Raw genomic sequence first — 15,384 nt, 5'->3', positions numbered from 1 at the left:
GGGACCGGGAGCGGCCGGGACCGCGGGCACGAAGCGGGGCGGCCCCGCGGGGCTCGTCCACGGGGCAGCCCCGCGCCCACGGCCGTTCCAAGCCCCCCGAGGAGCCCGTCGGGGGCGCTGCGGGGGGAGCTGCGCGGCGCCTCCCGCCCCCACGGGGCCGCGGAGCCCCGAGCGGGGACCGGGACACGGCGGGGGGCGGCCTCGGGGAGCCCCGGCCCCGCTGCGGGGTTGGGAGGGGCAGCGGGAGCGGGCAGAGGGGCGCCCGTCGGGGCACCCCCACACCCACCCCGCGCGGATTTATGAATGGGAGGCCCCGCCCCTCGCCCCGCCCCTCTCCCCTCCTCTCCCCGCCCATTGGTGGCCTCGGCCCCGCCCCGCCCCGCCGCCTCGCGCCGCGCTCGGCCGCCCGCCCCGTCGGGGCCGCTGGTCGCCGTCGCCGCCGCCGCCATGGCCCGGAGCCGCCGCCCGCCGCGCCGCGCCCCGCCATGAGGCGCGGGGGCCCCGCCGCCCTCGCCGCCTGCCTCGCCGGGGCGCTCGCCGTGCTGGCGGGGCCGGGGCCGGGGCCGGGACCGGGGCCGGGGCCGGGCAGCCCCCCGTGGGGCGGCCGGCGGCCCCCCCGCAGCTACGGCCACCTGGAGGGCGACGTGCGCTGCCGCCGGCTCTTCTCCGCCACCCGCTTCTTCCTGCGCATCGACGGCGGCGGCGGCGTGGAGGGGACGCGCTGCAGGGAGCGGCCGGGCAGTGAGTGCGGAGGGCAGGGAGTGGGGCCGGGGCCGGGGCCGGGGCCGGGGCCGGGGCCGCCCCCTCCTCGCCGGCTCCCGGGGCCGTGCCCCGACGGCCGAGGGACGCGGGGCTCCGGCTCTGCCCCCCCGGCTCCGCGCGGCTCCAGCCCCCGTTTGCCGGCCCCGCCACGTCGAAGCGGGCCCGGGGCCGCTCCTCGCCGGGGGTCCCGCGCCCCGCCCCCCCCCCCATGCCCCCGAGGCGGGGCCGGAGCCAGGAGCCGCCGGGCGCCCCCGCGGTGCCAGGGGCGGGCGCTGCCGGGGCCGGGCAAAGGGCAGCGAGCGGGGCCGCGGGGGGGCGGTGGGACCGGGCGGGTCCTCCAGCCGGGCGGCAGCCGCGGGTCGCGGTGCCCCGGGGGGGCGGCTGTAGGGCAGCTCCCGACCCCCCCGAGCGCTGCCAGCCTCCTGCTCTGCCCCGGGGCCCGGTGTCGGGGGGGCTCGGAGGGGGTCCCCATCCCTCCGGGCGTCCGTGTCCCCCTCGGCAGAGCTGGCAGCGCTGCCCCCAGCCCCGCGTTTGGGCTTCTCCTGCGCCGGCAGGGGCTGGGGGGGTCCGGCCCTGCCCGTGAAGGTGTTGGAGGGAGAAAGGAGGAGGAGGAGGAGGAAGAGGAAGGATCGGGGGGCTCAGGGGTGCCCTTGGGCTCCGCACCCGGCAGCTGGGGGGGAGCAGAGCAGGGGTGCACGGAGCATCTGCTGCCTGCGGGGGGGTCGGGGTCCGTCACGGCCGGGGCAGCGGGAGGTGAGGGTCAGCCCGAGGGGGCCCAGCGCTGCCAGGCTGGGCCAAGAGCGAGCCCCGAGTGTGGGGTCGTGCCCGGGGACAGTCCCCGGGTGGGGACCCGCTGGGCACGGCCGGCAGCCCCCCCTGGCACAGAGGTGGCCAAGCGCTGGGGGCTTGTGGCAGCCTCTCCATGGAGGGGCCTGTGGGGGCCTCGTGGGGTCGGGCAGCGCGTCCTGGTGGGCACCAGGAGGGCGACCGGGGGGGGTCTCGGCATGGCCCAGGCTGCTGCCATCGGGAGGTGGGGAGGGGGCAGGGGGCAGGGCCAGGTCTTCCCCTGGGGTCAGGGCTGGCACCGCGTCCCCTCCACCCCGCAGCCATCGGGGGCGGCCGTGGGGGGCTCATGCGGGGAGATGCCCGGGCAGGGCAGTGGGATGTGGGGGGGGCAGGATGGCGAGGACGGGAGCAGCATCCCCTGCCCACAGCCGGGGGGATGTCGCCCACCCAGGGACCCCGCGCTGTGGTGTGAGGGGCTCAGCCCAGCCCGGCCGGGCCGGGGGAACCCTCCCGTGGTGCCCGAAGCCGCCGGGAGCCCCATGCGGGCGCGCTGCCAGCACCCAGTGCCCCGACACGTTCCCTCGGCCGTGTGGCAATGGGGCCTGGCAGGTGGAGAGGCTCCAGGCTGTCGCACCGGGCTCGCTCTGGTTATCGGCACCGCAGATAACCCGCGCCTGGGCTGGGCCGAGGCTGCTCCTCAGCCTCCCGGCAGCCACCGGACCAGCCCTGCCAGCGGCCGCTGGCCCCGGGCCCCCCCCTCCTCGCACCCCACGCCTGCCCCAGGCTCCCAGGCAGGGCTGGCCCCGACCCCATCGGGGCCGAGGGTCCGGGAGCCGCCGCTGCGTCCCCGGGGTGCTGCCGGCCCCGCAGAGCTCGGCCCCGGGTGCCCCGCGCCCCTCGGCCCCTCGCCCGGAGCCGGGCGCCCTCCCGGGTACCCGCAGAGCGGTCCCCAGCTGGGAAGAGCGGCGTGGGGCTATTTTTAGAGGAGTAAAAGTCTCTGTTATAAATAGCAGCAGCTCCAGACGGCGATAAACTGAGATGGATTTGCAGGCGTTTGCTCAGCCCGTCCCCACGGCTGCTGCTCGTTAATGGCTCTGCTGGGCCGGGACACGATGAACTGCCCCATACGGGTCCTGGCTGCTGCTGGAGCCCTGTGTGGGGTGGCTGGGCTGAAAATCCCCCTCCCAGGTGTGCCCCCAAGAGCGCTGAGCTCTCAGGAGCACTCACGCTGTCCTGGTGCCGCATCCAGCCCCGTCCATTCCCAGCAATGGCAGGATTGGTCCCGTGGGGGCTCCAGCGGTGCTCAGCACACTGGGGGTGGGGGGGAGGACCCCCAAAAGACCCTGCCCAGAGGCTGCTCTGTGCGTGCCGTGAGCCAGCCAAAGCCTCTGCGCATCCTCCAGCCCTGTCCAGCCTCCGTGGGGCTCCCCGGGCAGAGCAGGGATGGGGATGGGGCCGGGCCGGCTGCTCTCTCGCTGGCCTGGAAGCCGAATCCCCGGAGTCTCCGTGGGTGCTCTGGGTGTTTCCACCATAAAACCCGCCTGGTCTGACCGCATGCCTTTCCCATTAGCGGCTCCGATGGGGATCTGCAGGCTGGGCTGGAGCCGGGCCCCGCTGCGGGCTCAGTGCCTGGGTTCGCCCCCTCCGTGCAGCGTCCGTCCCGCGGCCCCCAGCCCCGATCCCCACTGGTGCCAGCCAGGTGAGCGGCACCGGTGCCCATGGGGAGCACCGGCCTGGCCGCACTCTGGTGCCCGCAGCCCCCTGCCCCGGCACGGAGCCTTCATGCGCCCCTCCAGCACCATCCAGCTGCACCCGCTGCCTCCCCCCCAGGCTCCCACCCGCCACTACCCCGCACCCTTCGCCCCCTCCAGGGCCCTGCTGGCCTCAGTGGGACAATCGGGCTGAGAGCAGGGTCGGGTCCCTGGGGCACCGCAGCACGTTTTGGGCAGAGGCACAGCTGCCAGTTTGGGGAGAATAAACATGAGGTGGGCGCGGGTCAAAGGCTGACCGCTTGTTCAGGCAAGCAGAACCTTGGCTCGGTGTCGCTCCAGCTCCACTCCCGGGGGCAGCTGGGCCAAGGGAGGGCAGGAATAAAGACCAAACCCTCCCCAGGTCACGGCTTTCCCCCTCCTGCTCCTGTGTGAGGCTGCAGCCCTTGCTCCCCACTGTCCCTCTGTGGGGAAGGCATCCCTCCCTCCCTCCATCCCTCTGTCCACGTGTCTGTCTGTCTGTCCGTCCGGTGAGGCTCGGCTCGGCGGTGCTGTCCCTCGCTGGTGGCACTCTGTGGGCACAGCTGTGGCGCTGGGGAAGGGCCCCTGGGGGAGGTCGCCCGCCTCACTGCGGCGCTTCGCTGTCCCGCAGGCATCGTCGAGATCCGGTCGGTGCGTGTCGGCGTCGTGGCCATCCGGGCGGTGCACACCGGCTTCTACCTGGCCATGAACAAGCAGGGGCGGCTCTACGGGTCGGTACGTCGGGTGCTGCCGCCAGGGCCGGGGGCGCAGGGCAGAGCTGGAATGGTGGGACCGGCACCTGCTGGGAGTGGGCTCCTGGTTCCCCGTGCCCGGGACGCTCCCCGCAGGGATGGTGCCCCCGGAGCCCCTCTGCCCCGCAGGGAGCCCGGGCTCCTGCGCCCGCGCTGCTCTCGGGGCTCCAGCCCGTGCCGGAGCGGGGCAAGGACCCGGCGCTGCAGAGCGCAGCCCCCGCTCACCCCCTTCCCTCCCCTGCCAGAAGGAGTTCAGCCCCAACTGCAAGTTCAAGGAGCGCATCGAGGAGAACGGCTACAACACCTACGCATCGCTGCGCTGGCGGCACCGGGGCCGCCCCATGTTCCTCTCGCTCAATAGCAAGGGCAGGCCGCAGCGAGGGGGCCAGACGCGCCGGCAGCACCTCTCCACGCACTTCCTCCCCATGCTCATCAGCTGAGCCTGGCTCCCAGACGGTCCTGTGGAAAAAAAAGGGAAAAATAGGGTTATTTTACAAGTGTAAATATCTTTTTTTTTTTTTTTTTTGCTATTTATTGTTTTATTTTTTAAACGCATGGTGGACGATGGACATGGACACGAAAGCTCCAGGATGAAAGCTGTGCGGGGATGTGGCCGTGCAGGGACGCGGCCGTCCCCGGTGTCCCGGGGGGGCAGAGCCCCACGCCGGGGCTGGGGCACACGCCCACCGCGGGCAGGGGCTGCTGCCGGCCCCCCACCCCGAGCAGCCACCACCAGCCCTGGGGCTGGGACGTCCCGGGGCTGCGTTCGCTTTGTGGCCAAGCACGCGTGGACATTAAAGCTGTGTTTGTGGCACACAAAGGGGCTGAGTCGTGGAGGTTTGGTGCCGGGGGTGGCTCCGTGGGGGTGGCCGCGGGCCCTTTCTGAGCGGCTGCAGCCCCGAGCAGCTGCCCTGGGGCAGGAGCCACGGCCACCAGTGGCCTCCCCGCTCCTCGCCCACCCACGCCCTGCCTTGAGCGTGCGGGCGGAGGCGCACCCAGCCCAAAGCCTCACCCATCGGAAAAAAGAGCGATTGTTGTTCCAGCGACACAAAGGACAGAGCTGGAAAAAGCAGCCGAGGAAGGGGAGAGCCGCGCATCCCGGCCTCGCGCTGGGCGAAGGCGCCGGTGGGAGCGCGACCTCCTGCAGGAGCCGCGCGGCTGCACCCGTGCCCGGCAGCCCCCCGCTGCCGCCCGGCCCCGGTGCTGCTCCGTGGCCTCCCGGAGGGCAGGGATGGAGCCAGGCGCCGGGGAGGTGGCGCCGAGCACAGGCACCTGCCCCGAGGGGAGCAGGGCCAGAAATAGCCCCGCGCCGCACCCCGCTGCGCAGCGTGGTCACTTCGTCACGTCAACGTGGCAGCGGTGAGCGACGGCCGAGCGAAAACCACCAAACTCGTTCCATTTCTCACCGAACCAGCTCCCGGAGTCGGTGGCAGGAGGGGACGGCCCCTGCGGTAGCCCCGTCGGGACCGCGGGGGGCACCGGCCCCAGGCCAGCAGCCCCCAGCTGGGGCAGGCAGCAGGAGCCACAGCCCCCAGGAGTGCTTCACCCACCCAAAACCCACCCCGAGCGTTTTAACACGGGTACAAACCACACGTGGAGCTGCCAGGGGGCTGCAGGAGCATCCCCCCCACCCCGGGACCCTCCTGCCATCGCCACCCCGAGCCCAGGATCCCAGGGGCAGAAGCTCCAGGCTCGAGCTCTGGCCCCTGATGCCCCAGTCCTGAAATAAACCCTCACCCTGGGGGCAGCACCTGCTGAGATAGGCGCTGCCGAGCGGCCCCGGGTGAGCTGGGGAAGCCGACACCAAACCCTTCCGGGACGGTCGCTCAGCAAATCACTCCCGGTGACTGAAGGGGGGATGTTTTCCCCAGCAAAGCTGCCGTTTATTGTGAAATGGTTCAAGAAGTGCCGAACGACGCCTTCCCCTTGCTGTGGGGAGGCACGGCCCTGCTTGGGAAGCTCGCAGCAGGGTGGGGAGCCCTTCCAGGGCCAGCACCTTCCCCGGACACCCTCAGCCTGCTCACAGGGCACCACCCGCACAGCCAAAGGCTGGGGGAGATGCAGGGAACCTCGGGGCCAGGGATGCTCAACCCTCCTGCCCCGGGCAAGGGCAGGTAATGGAGGCCCTGCGGAGCTTGGCTGCCTCCTGCCGGATCCCCCCCAGCCCCATCCCAGCCCCCTGCCAGCAGCAGGGCAGCACCCGCTGGTGCCCGCGGGGCGTTCGGCTCCTCCTTCATTCCTCATCCCTCTTCCTGCTGCACCGCGGCCACATCCGAGCTCCTGCTCCTGAGTCACCGGAGACACAAACACTGCAAGAGCCGCGGCCCAGCCCCAGGACAGCGAGGCCACCGGGTCACTGTGCCAGCGGGGAGCTGCAGGGCACCAGGGGCAGGAGGCACCACGCAGGGCAGGGCAGGGCAGGGCAGCCCTCGGCAAAACCAAGCCCAGGTCTTGCAGTGCTCATCCCAGCAACAGCTGGGCACAGCGGGAGGGTGCAGGGCCAGGGAAGGGGTGTGAAAAACAGGAGCACAGCGCTGCCAAGCCTCCTGCCACACGGAGCACACAATGCTTCCACAAACAGCAGGGGCAGGGAGCCCTCCGCCTGCTGCAGGGAGCGGAGGCAGAAGAGGAGGCATCGGCCACGTGCTGCCTGCTCCGTGCAGCGAGGAGCCAGCCCTGCCCACGATCCCGGCTCCTCAGAGCTGGCAGCGCAAAGCTGAGGTTCCAGAGAAGGAAGGAAACCAGAGCCCCTTGGGGAGAGCTCTGGGGGGAGCCAGGTTTTTATCCCCTTTCCCCCACCCCCCAGCCCAGCGGAGCAGGGGTTGCAGCAGGGAGGTCGCTGCCCACCCCGCTCACGTTCTTCTCATTCTCCAGCCTCCAGCTCTGTCACAGAAACTGTGAAACACCTGGGTATTTGTCTCTCTCCTTTTTTAATCAGCTGTATTTTAAGTAACTTTGAAATACATTTTCCTCCAAAATCTTGGTTTTCCTATCTACTATTTGATCACAATGAGATTTGTCTGGTCCTTGCTCTGACGGGCACCCAGTCCTGGTGTCAACACAGTGGAAAAGTCCATCGAGCCGAGAGAAAGACTGCAACAGGGAGAAGATGTAAAAAATACAAAACACCAGGCAAGGATGCTTTCAGCTGCAATCTTGTGGCCAGCTGCCCCCCAACCCAGGGCCTGGCAGTGCCCGGAGGGGTGCTGGCCACATTGGAGCCTGGTGCCCGGAGCCCCCAGCACGCCAGGAGGGCTGGGACAAGCCCAGGCTGCCCCTGGGTGAGAGGGGAGGGCTCAGCACAGCAGTCTCCAGAGAGCTTACCCTGTAGTTTTCCTCAAATCATGCATAAGGTCTCGTTGAGCTGAAACGTCCATTTATTTAAACAGCAGTAATAATTTAAAATTATAAAAACCCTTTCAGTGTCGAGTATCAGAAGGGCAAGGTTATAAAGAAAAATAAATGGGACTCGAGCCGGGGAAAGGGAAGGATAATGGGGTCTGTTTCAAGAGTTCGTTTTTTCAGTGACAACTATTGCCCTCCCCAGCTGGAGATCCTGGGAGGGAGGCAGTGTCGTTACGCTTTTGTTTTAAAGACTTCAATCTCCAAAGCAGAAGAGAGAGTATCCAAGGGGAGGAGGAGGAGCAAAAGAAAGAAAGAAAGAAATCTCAAATTCAGAATCTGACAAACAACCTTTCCATTCAGAATTGCAACCGCTAGCTCAGCACCTTGGGTTTCCACCTGTGGGGCACAGCAGCCTTTCACTGCAACGGCTTTAAGTCCACGCGGCAATTGGATGCATTTTATTACTAGACAGAGCTCTTCCCCCCCAGCACAGAACTCGAGGCTTCTCATCTCTGAAGGACCCAGAGTCTCCGCGTCTTCAGAACTCAAAAGGGAATTCTGGGGGTGCTGCTTCCCCCTCGCCACCCTCCCCTTGCTCTGCTCTGGAAGCCCCTTTTGTTGCTTACGTAGGCTGGGGAGGGAGGAAGGACAATGGACAGGGCCCCAGGGACAGAGGTATGGATTAAGATTCATGAGTTGTTCGATGAGTTTTCGTTACTTGGTGAGCTGGAGGAAGAGGAGGAAGAGGAGGAGGAGAAGTTCATTCCTGTGAGTCCTGGAGGGTTTGTGGCAGTGTTTTGTCCACTTAAGCTTTTCCGGCACACAGGACACGTGTCATGCTTTGGAGAACATACAAAAAAAAACAAATATGGGAAATATGGTTAGAAACACGCTACAGGAGCGGCACTCAAGGGAAGGGCTAGGGTGACACTCCTTCCTCTGATGAAAGGCCGCTTAGGCCTCATCACGGAGGTGTGGAAATGTTCACAGAAGAGAGCAGTACCACCAGAAAGCCCCCAGCTGCTGCAAAACCCACAAGATCCACGCAGAAGGCACCAACCTGTTCCAGCCAAGGGACTATACAGCTGTTGTGGAAGAGGTGATTGCAAGGTAACTGTCGGACGTTTTCCCCAACTGTATAGTCTTCTTTACACACGGGACACTCTAACCCAGAATCTGTATCACAAGGGGAAGCAGAACACAGCTAAGCAATAAAGGAGGGAACAACAACTGAAGCACCCCCCCCGGATCCCATCACCTTCTCCCTTCCCACCCATTTAGCTCTTGTGCTTCTGCCCCCACTGCTGCTTCATCCCGGGAGGGGAACTTGTTGCTTTGCAGGCCCTACCAGCACCACTCCACCTTCCTCTGCCCCGGGTCTGCTGCACTGCTCCCCTCTTCAACCTACTACGTACAAACCATATTTAATGAGCAGAGCATGTACACATGCACATACTCATACCAAAGCACCTGGTGCTCAATTTGTGCCTGCCTGATTGATAAATAAGCTCTCACCCAGCACGCCTGGCAGAGCTGGCAGCACACACCAGCACAGAGCTGCAGCCCGGCCCAGCAGTGCGCACGTGCTTGCTCATCTCTATCTGCGCTCAACTTTTCAGAACAGTTTCCCTCCCCAGGGCAAATCCATCCAGTCTACGCTGCTCTTCACTTTGTGTGAGTAGAGCAATGTCAGCTTTCGCCCCTCTTTGAAACATTTTAGACCTTGAAGGCATTGGCAGACAAAATTAAAATCACACGAAAGAGCTGAACAGAATTTTCACAGACCTCTTTGTGAGCAATTCCCTGGAGGAGACATACACACCTACGTGCTCCTGTGTGATCTGTATGGTGGGGAGGGCCTGGATCTTTTCTTTGTCTGCTGGCGGCGGTCCAGTGTTTTCAAACTGATTTAGTAACTGAAAAAACAATAGGCCATACAGGGCAGAAAGATGTGAGCTCAGCAGCACACAGAATCTGCTCGTTTACCAAGCGGAGGCACCGTGGGCCTTGTTTCCCACGCCTGCACCTCCAGTGGTTGCTCCCCTGCTTCACAGCGGGTGCTGACAATTCTGCAGCACCGCCCAAGAGCGCTGCAGACCCCGCGACAACGCTACTCTTACCTGTGTGATAATTGCATCCAAGCCATTAGCACCCCAGGCGTAGTCCATTGGGTTTGAATGCAAGACTCCCCTTTAAGAATAAGAACAGAGTTAAATTCAGGGGGGAATAGGAACAGTGTCAGAAAGAAGAGTCCATCTTTAACTCACCAGGGACCAAGTCCTAGGTTTGGTATTGTTGTTGGTGCAATAATGCCATTGACCAGCTGCTGAATGATCCTGAAAGACAAGAAAACCGGGATTAAAAAAGAATTCATGTCTGCCAGCTCCCAGCCTGGAAATCTGACATGGAAAGAGCAGCTGGATGCTGCTGCATCATCAGAGGGAATAAAAGGAAGAACGAAACACCCTGCAGGAACCGCATCTTACAAACGGACGCCTGCGAAAGGCGGTCACAGCGCACGGCTGTGCCAAGAGCAGTCTTCAAGAGACCGTTCCTCAAACGGAGGAGGACGGGACGCAGCCCGCCTGGCAGCCGGCCCAGCAGCGAGGAGGAGCAGAGCCCCCTCCCCAGGCCCCTCGCTCACCCTTCCAGCGTGGGGACGCCCTCGTGCCTGCCAGCGGCACGCCGTGCGGCGAGGCGAGCGCGGGGCTGCCTGGCGCCGTATCGATGCCGGGACTGGTGCTCTCGCTCCCTCCGGTTCTCAGAGTCCCGGTTGTCTTCCGACTGCACATTGGACCCGAACGGAATCTCAAAGCCGTCATCGAAAATCCCGAAGGCGAACTGGCCGTAGCCCTGCGGCAAGGTGAATAAGTGCTGATCCACGTTCTGGGGGGAGAGAATTCAGGAGCAGCTTGTAACGGGAACAGGAACAGCTCGGTTTTCACTGCTGGCATCTCCTCAGCCTCCCAACAAAGACTGATCTCTTCAGATCAGCTCACGAGCCTCGGCTGATCCAGGTGCACACTCAGAAATAGCTTAGTGAGGCACAGACACAGCCCGAAACTACACCGAGTGGTTTGGGTTGGAAGGGACCCTAAATCATTTAATTCCAACCCCGACACGGGCTGGGGCACCCACCTCTAGACAGCTCCACATGACCCTAAGAAATAAAGACAGCCCCCCTGCTTCCTCGGTAGCTGCTGTGTGTGGCTGCTGCCTTTTAAGCCGAGGCCACTGCACAGCAACACCCCCAGACAGCTCCCCAGCTCCCAGCTTAGCCCCTTCACAACGAGGATAAGCTACAAGGGACGGTCCTATTAAAAACACAGCAAAACGCCACATGCAGCCATTCCAGCAGCACGGGGATGCCTTTAACGCCTCCTGTCCTAGATTTGATCACAATCCAGGAACATTTAAACAATACACTAACGGAGACGTGCTTCAATTCAGCAGCAAGAGGACTTCTGAAGAGACAGGAAGGACTCACCTCAAAAGGATGCCTGCTCTGGTCGCTGGTTGACGTAGAGGAGCTGGTCTCATTGTCGGTGTTTCTGAGAAGAACGAAGAGTGCTGGTAAGCAGCAGAAGGGTGCTGTGCAGAGATCTTCCCAGCAGAGGGGATCAAGGGACATGAGTTTGACGTGCTGAGCAGAGGCACAGCTGCTCGGTGCACAGAAAGCCAGAGCTGAAAGGGACCTCAGAGGGGCCGTTCCCTGCCCTTCTGCCCCATGGCAGGAGCAGCTCCAGCCCAGACAGACAGCAGCCTGCCTCGGGTGCTCATTTTCTAGTTGTCCCTACCAATTTGCATTTTGCCCTCATGCAGCCCTCAGTTCCTCGTGCCCTCATCTGTCTCTCCCAACACTTTCAGGTTCCAATTCCATGAAGCCACAGAAGTGACCGGAGCACGATGTCAAGCAAAGATTCCCTGCACAACCCACCTCAAACACGTCAGCTACCCCCTGGGGCACCAGGAAGGGAAGACTTAGGGCACAACCCTCACCAGCACGACCCAAACATGCTTAAGCCTAATCTCAAATCCAAGGAACTTCTCTGCTGCAGCAGCATGTGACCGAATGGGGCAGGCCAGGAGGAAATCTCCTAACGCCATCAGGCTTCTGCTTTTGGAGAGCTGCAGGAGTATTTGCAGCTCAGTGTCCAGGTCCCCATTTTGTCATTGTAGGTAACAAAACCCAAGGTTTGGAGATTAAGAGCCTCTCCCCAAGGTCACGGCAAACGAGCAGCACAGGTAGGGTCTGCCAGGACTGATTTTCCACCTCTCGGGTTGGCACAGGCAAACAAAAGGTCACCTTGTCAGCACAGAGACCTCCGCTGGTGCACAGCAGCTCTGCCCAGCTCCAAGAGCAGTCGGGAGGCAGCGAGATGTGCCTGACACACGCCCCAGGCAGGGAACCCTTGCACCGAGCGCGTGCCAACCCGTGTGCCAACCCGTGCTGCTCCCAGCTGAGGTCCCGCAAGCATCTGAGGCACGAGGACATCACTCCTACCCTCGCCCACTCTGACAGTGCCGGGGAGCAGCCCCGCTGCAGAGTCAGCAGCGAGACACGTGGACGCAGATCTCAGCTGCCTCGGTGCAGAGTCCAAAGGCTCAGCCAAAACACGGTGCCACCGGTGCTTTAAGCTGAGTTCCACGCGCTCTCTCCCTTCTGCAGGTGGTTGAAATCTCCTCTGGGACGGTCCGAGCAGAGCAGTTCAGCTGGGAGGGACCCTCAGAGGTCACCAAGTCAGGGCTAACTGAACGCTAACGCACACGAGGGCATTGTCCAAACGCCTCTGGAGCGCCGACAGGCACGGGGCCACCAAACACCTCTCCAAGAAACGTGTTCCAGTGCCGGCCCACCCTCCCAGTACAGAAATGTTCCCTAACGGCCAGTCCGACCCTCCCCTGTGCAGCCTGGTGCCCTTCCTGCCGCTCAGCAGTGGCCGGGGAGCAGAGACCGGCGCCTCCCCTGCTCAGGAAGCTGCAGAAAGCAACGAGGTCGCCTCTGGGCCTCCTTTTCACATGTGCCACAAGGAAAGCCTCTCTAACGCCTTTTCTTGTTGTTTTAAATCACCACGTTCACCCCCAGCCTCTGCCAGCACTGACACCCAGCACCGGCTGATTTGCCTACACAAATTACGCGCTGCACTCCCGTGGTGACAGGCCACAAACTGGCCAGAGGAAAAAAAAAAAAAAAAAAAAAGGTAGTAAGTGGCATTGCCTTTTACCTAGGAAGAGGAAAAGCACAAAACAGGTTGGGATCACCCCTGCAAAAGCCTGTGGGAGCAGCACGTTACCTTGGCTCTTCAGGAAGCTCTTCAATGAACCCAGATTCACACCGTGGGCAGATGTAGTCCTGCGGGAGAAGAAACAGAGTGAGAAAAGCGAGTGGGCAAAGAGCCACGAGGAGCGCCCGCAGCGCGGTGCCCTGGAAGAGCAGAGCCCTGCAGCCCACGGCCCCGGCCCCACGCCACGGGCACAGCGCCTGCACCAGCCCCCAGGGAGCCAGGCAGCTCCCTGAGAGCTGCGACACCTTCAGCAGCACGCTCCCTGCGATCAGAGCCAGCGAGACGAGCCACGCCGTGGCCACGTGGGCAGGGGCATCCCTCCTGCTGCACAGGCAGAGCAGGCAGCCAGCCCTGAGCCCAGGAAACCTCTTCGATCAGCCTCACAGCAGCGTAAAGGGAGATCGATTCCCCACACTACCTGCTAGAAAGGGAACTCTGCCCCAGTGAAGGTAACTCAGAGCAACTCGGCACAGACAGCAGCATTCCTCCCACCGTCTGGCTGTGTACTGCTGCAGCCAGCCTCAAACCCCATTTCCCTTTATTTTAAAGGGAAAAGCAAAATTTATTTTAAAGGGAAACGCCCAGCCAGCACAGACAGAGCAGTTATTGTACAAAACCCATTGGCAGGTCCGTCACCAACACAGCTCAGCGCGGGCAGCACGCAGGGCAGGCAGAGCCAAAACGCCCCCCCAGCCGCCGATGTTTGCCTCCCCCAGGCTCACGAGGCAGATCGCTGAGCCTGACCCTGCCTGGGAGTCGGGATTAAAAAAGGTTTGGGTGATCCTGACAAACCCGCAGCACACACAAGGCACCAGGGAACGACCCATGTGGTGCTGGCCGAAGCGAAAGTAAAACCTCCAGCGCTCCCAAGAGGGGAACTCAGCGCCGGGCTGCAGACAGCTGCGGGCTCGGGGGGCAGCCCCACGTCCCCAGGGGGCCAAACTGCCCTCAGGAGAGGCCAAGGAGGGAGCCGCACCACGGGCTAATTACCACAGCATTGGCATTGTTGTGGGCTAATTACCACGGCATCATCGCTGGGGAAGGACTGCAGGAAGGCTGCAGCTGACGGCCTCGGGGGCTCCCAGCAGCCACAAGAGGGGCATTCGGCCAGGCACAAATCCCCAGCCTCACGCTCCCACAGAACGCCAGCGCCGCCCTCGTGCCTTAACGCTGAGGAGAGCGGGTGTGGGGACAAGCAGCCTGTGTCCTCAGGAGCTCCCTCAGCTCCCCACGTGTCCCCCCTGACGCTGGGGGTCAGCAGCGAGAAGCACAAAGCAGGGGAGGAAACCCCAGCCGGCAGCACGAGGCCGTCGGCACGTCGGGGCAGCAGCAGCAACGCCTCGGCTCCGCTGAGTCACCGGAGGAAGCTCCGGGTCCTGCGCTACGCCCGGCCTCACCACACCTCCGGGGCAGCTGCCGCGGGCAGGGGGCCCCTTGCGAGGGCCGGGACCCCTGGGTGACAGGGCCGGGACCCCTGGGCGTGGAGGAGGCCAGGACCCGCTGAGGTCCCCCCAGCCCCGTTCACCCCTTTGGGTTCACACTGAGCCGAGACCCGGAACAAAGCCGGTGGATTCCCAGAGAGGGGAGGGCGAGCAGTGAGCCCCACGGCCCGATAAGCCCCAGGCGCCGCGGGAGGAGCCGATAAGGGCGCGCAGAAGGCGGCAGCGCCAGCGGTGCCCTCGGAGCTGCTCCCGTCTGCCCGGCAGATAAGGGGCCGGCGGGCAGCGAGCAGCTGCGAGGCCTCCAGAGGGACCCACGGGGGCTGCGACTCCCCCTGCGGGGCCGAGCCCTCCAGGCCAGCAGTTGTGAAAGCAGCGGGCGGGTGGGGTTCACACAACGCCGGGCTTCAACACCGCCCCTGCCCCGTCCCGAGCCTCCCCATGGCCGTCAGCAGGGCGCAGCCCCCGGGCAGCTCACGGGAACTGGGAGCGGTTCCCCCGGCCTCGGGCACGGCCCCTTCCCGTTCCCTCCTCACCGGGACGGGTTACGGCGCTGGGCACGCTCGGGAGCAGGCAGGGGCCACCCCCCGCCCCCCGCCCCTCGCCCCCCGAGGGCAGCCCGGGCTTTTCCCCTTCCCCCACAGCTCCAGACGCCGGGATCAGCACGGTGCCTGGCGGGGGGGGGGCACACGGCGCCGCCGCTGCGCCTCAGCCGCCCCCAGCTCTCGCTCGGCCGCCGGGAAGTGAAACCCAGCGCCCCCGGGGCCCGGCCCCGCACCGCCGGGGGGGCCGCACCGGGCGGGGCCCGTGGCCCAGCGGAGCCCCCCCGGCCCCCGGCCCGGCCCCAGCGCGGCGCAGGGAGCGGGGCCGGGCCGCGGGGCGGCCTCTGAGGCTTCGCGACGGGTGCGCGGGGCCGGGACAGCGGCGGCGGGGCCCGGGCGGGCTCCCCCCGGCGGCGGGGCCCCGAGACCCCCCCCGGACCCCCCGAGACCCCTCCGGGACCCCCCCCCGGGGGCCGCAGCGCCCAGGGCCCGGCCCGGCCCGCACCGGGGCCGCGCAGCCGCCGGGGGGAGCCGGGCCCGGCCGCCCCCAGCCCCGCTCCCCGCTCCCCTCCCGGCCCCCCCGCCCGGCCCCGGTCCCGGCCCCGCTCACGGGCAGGCGCGGGGCGATCTCGGCGGCGCAGCAGTGGCAGAAGAAGCGGCCGGGCTGCGGGGACGCCTCCGCCATCTTCCCACCCCCCCCGCGCCGCCCCGCCCCGCCCCGCCCCGCCCGGCGACGCGCGGCC

General features: G+C 65.2%; 2 protein-coding genes across 6 annotated transcripts; one reads left to right on the top strand and one right to left on the bottom strand.

The window, feature by feature from the left end:
* The first annotated feature begins 439 nt into the window (after nt 1–439).
* Nucleotides 440–7,858, top strand: FGF22 (fibroblast growth factor 22). Of its 5 annotated transcripts, none has more exons than XM_084499063.1 (3): nt 440–741; nt 3,910–4,009; nt 4,279–7,858. In XM_084499063.1, the coding sequence occupies exons 1-3, from the start codon at nt 486–488 to the stop codon at nt 4,622–4,624; spliced, it is 702 nt and encodes a 233-aa protein (XP_084355189.1). In that variant the 5' UTR covers nt 440–485; the 3' UTR covers nt 4,625–7,858. The 5 variants fall into 5 exon arrangements, with proteins under 5 accessions (XP_084355189.1, XP_084355188.1, XP_084355191.1 ...); XM_084499062.1 differs by having other exon boundaries at nt 4,276–7,858; XM_084499065.1 differs by having other exon boundaries at nt 3,910–4,013; nt 4,279–4,527.
* Nucleotides 7,390–15,384, bottom strand: RNF126 (ring finger protein 126). Its single transcript, XM_084499055.1, has 9 exons — nt 15,252–15,384; nt 12,670–12,728; nt 10,863–10,926; nt 10,020–10,261; nt 9,643–9,711; nt 9,496–9,565; nt 9,198–9,291; nt 8,436–8,551; nt 7,390–8,214 (listed from the first exon to the last, which is right to left on the bottom strand). The coding sequence occupies exons 1-9, from the start codon at nt 15,324–15,326 to the stop codon at nt 8,065–8,067; spliced, it is 939 nt and encodes a 312-aa protein (XP_084355181.1). The 5' UTR covers nt 15,327–15,384; the 3' UTR covers nt 7,390–8,064.

This window comes from Aythya ferina (assembly GCF_964211825.1).
Source record: "Aythya ferina genome assembly, chromosome: 26".
Lineage (NCBI taxonomy): Eukaryota > Metazoa > Chordata > Aves > Anseriformes > Anatidae > Aythya > Aythya ferina.
Note: the sequence above shows the minus strand (reverse complement) of the source record. Positions and strands in the feature narration are given on the sequence as shown.

Coding starts and splice junctions, on each gene's coding strand:
- FGF22 (XM_084499061.1), top strand. CDS start 486: ATGAGGCGCGGGGGCCCCGCCGCCCTCGCCGCCTGCCTCGCCGGGGCG. Junction 742..3,909: donor CTGCAGGGAGCGGCCGGGCA/GTGAGTGCGGAG, acceptor GCTGTCCCGCAG/GCATCGTCGAGATCCGGTCG.
- RNF126 (XM_084499055.1), bottom strand. CDS start 15,326: ATGGCGGAGGCGTCCCCGCAGCCCGGCCGCTTCTTCTGCCACTGCTGC. Junction 12,729..15,251: donor AGATCGCCCCGCGCCTGCCC/GTGAGCGGGGCC, acceptor CTTCTCCCGCAG/GACTACATCTGCCCACGGTG. Junction 9,292..9,495: donor TGGATGCAATTATCACACAG/GTAAGAGTAGCG, acceptor TTGTTTTTTCAG/TTACTAAATCAGTTTGAAAA.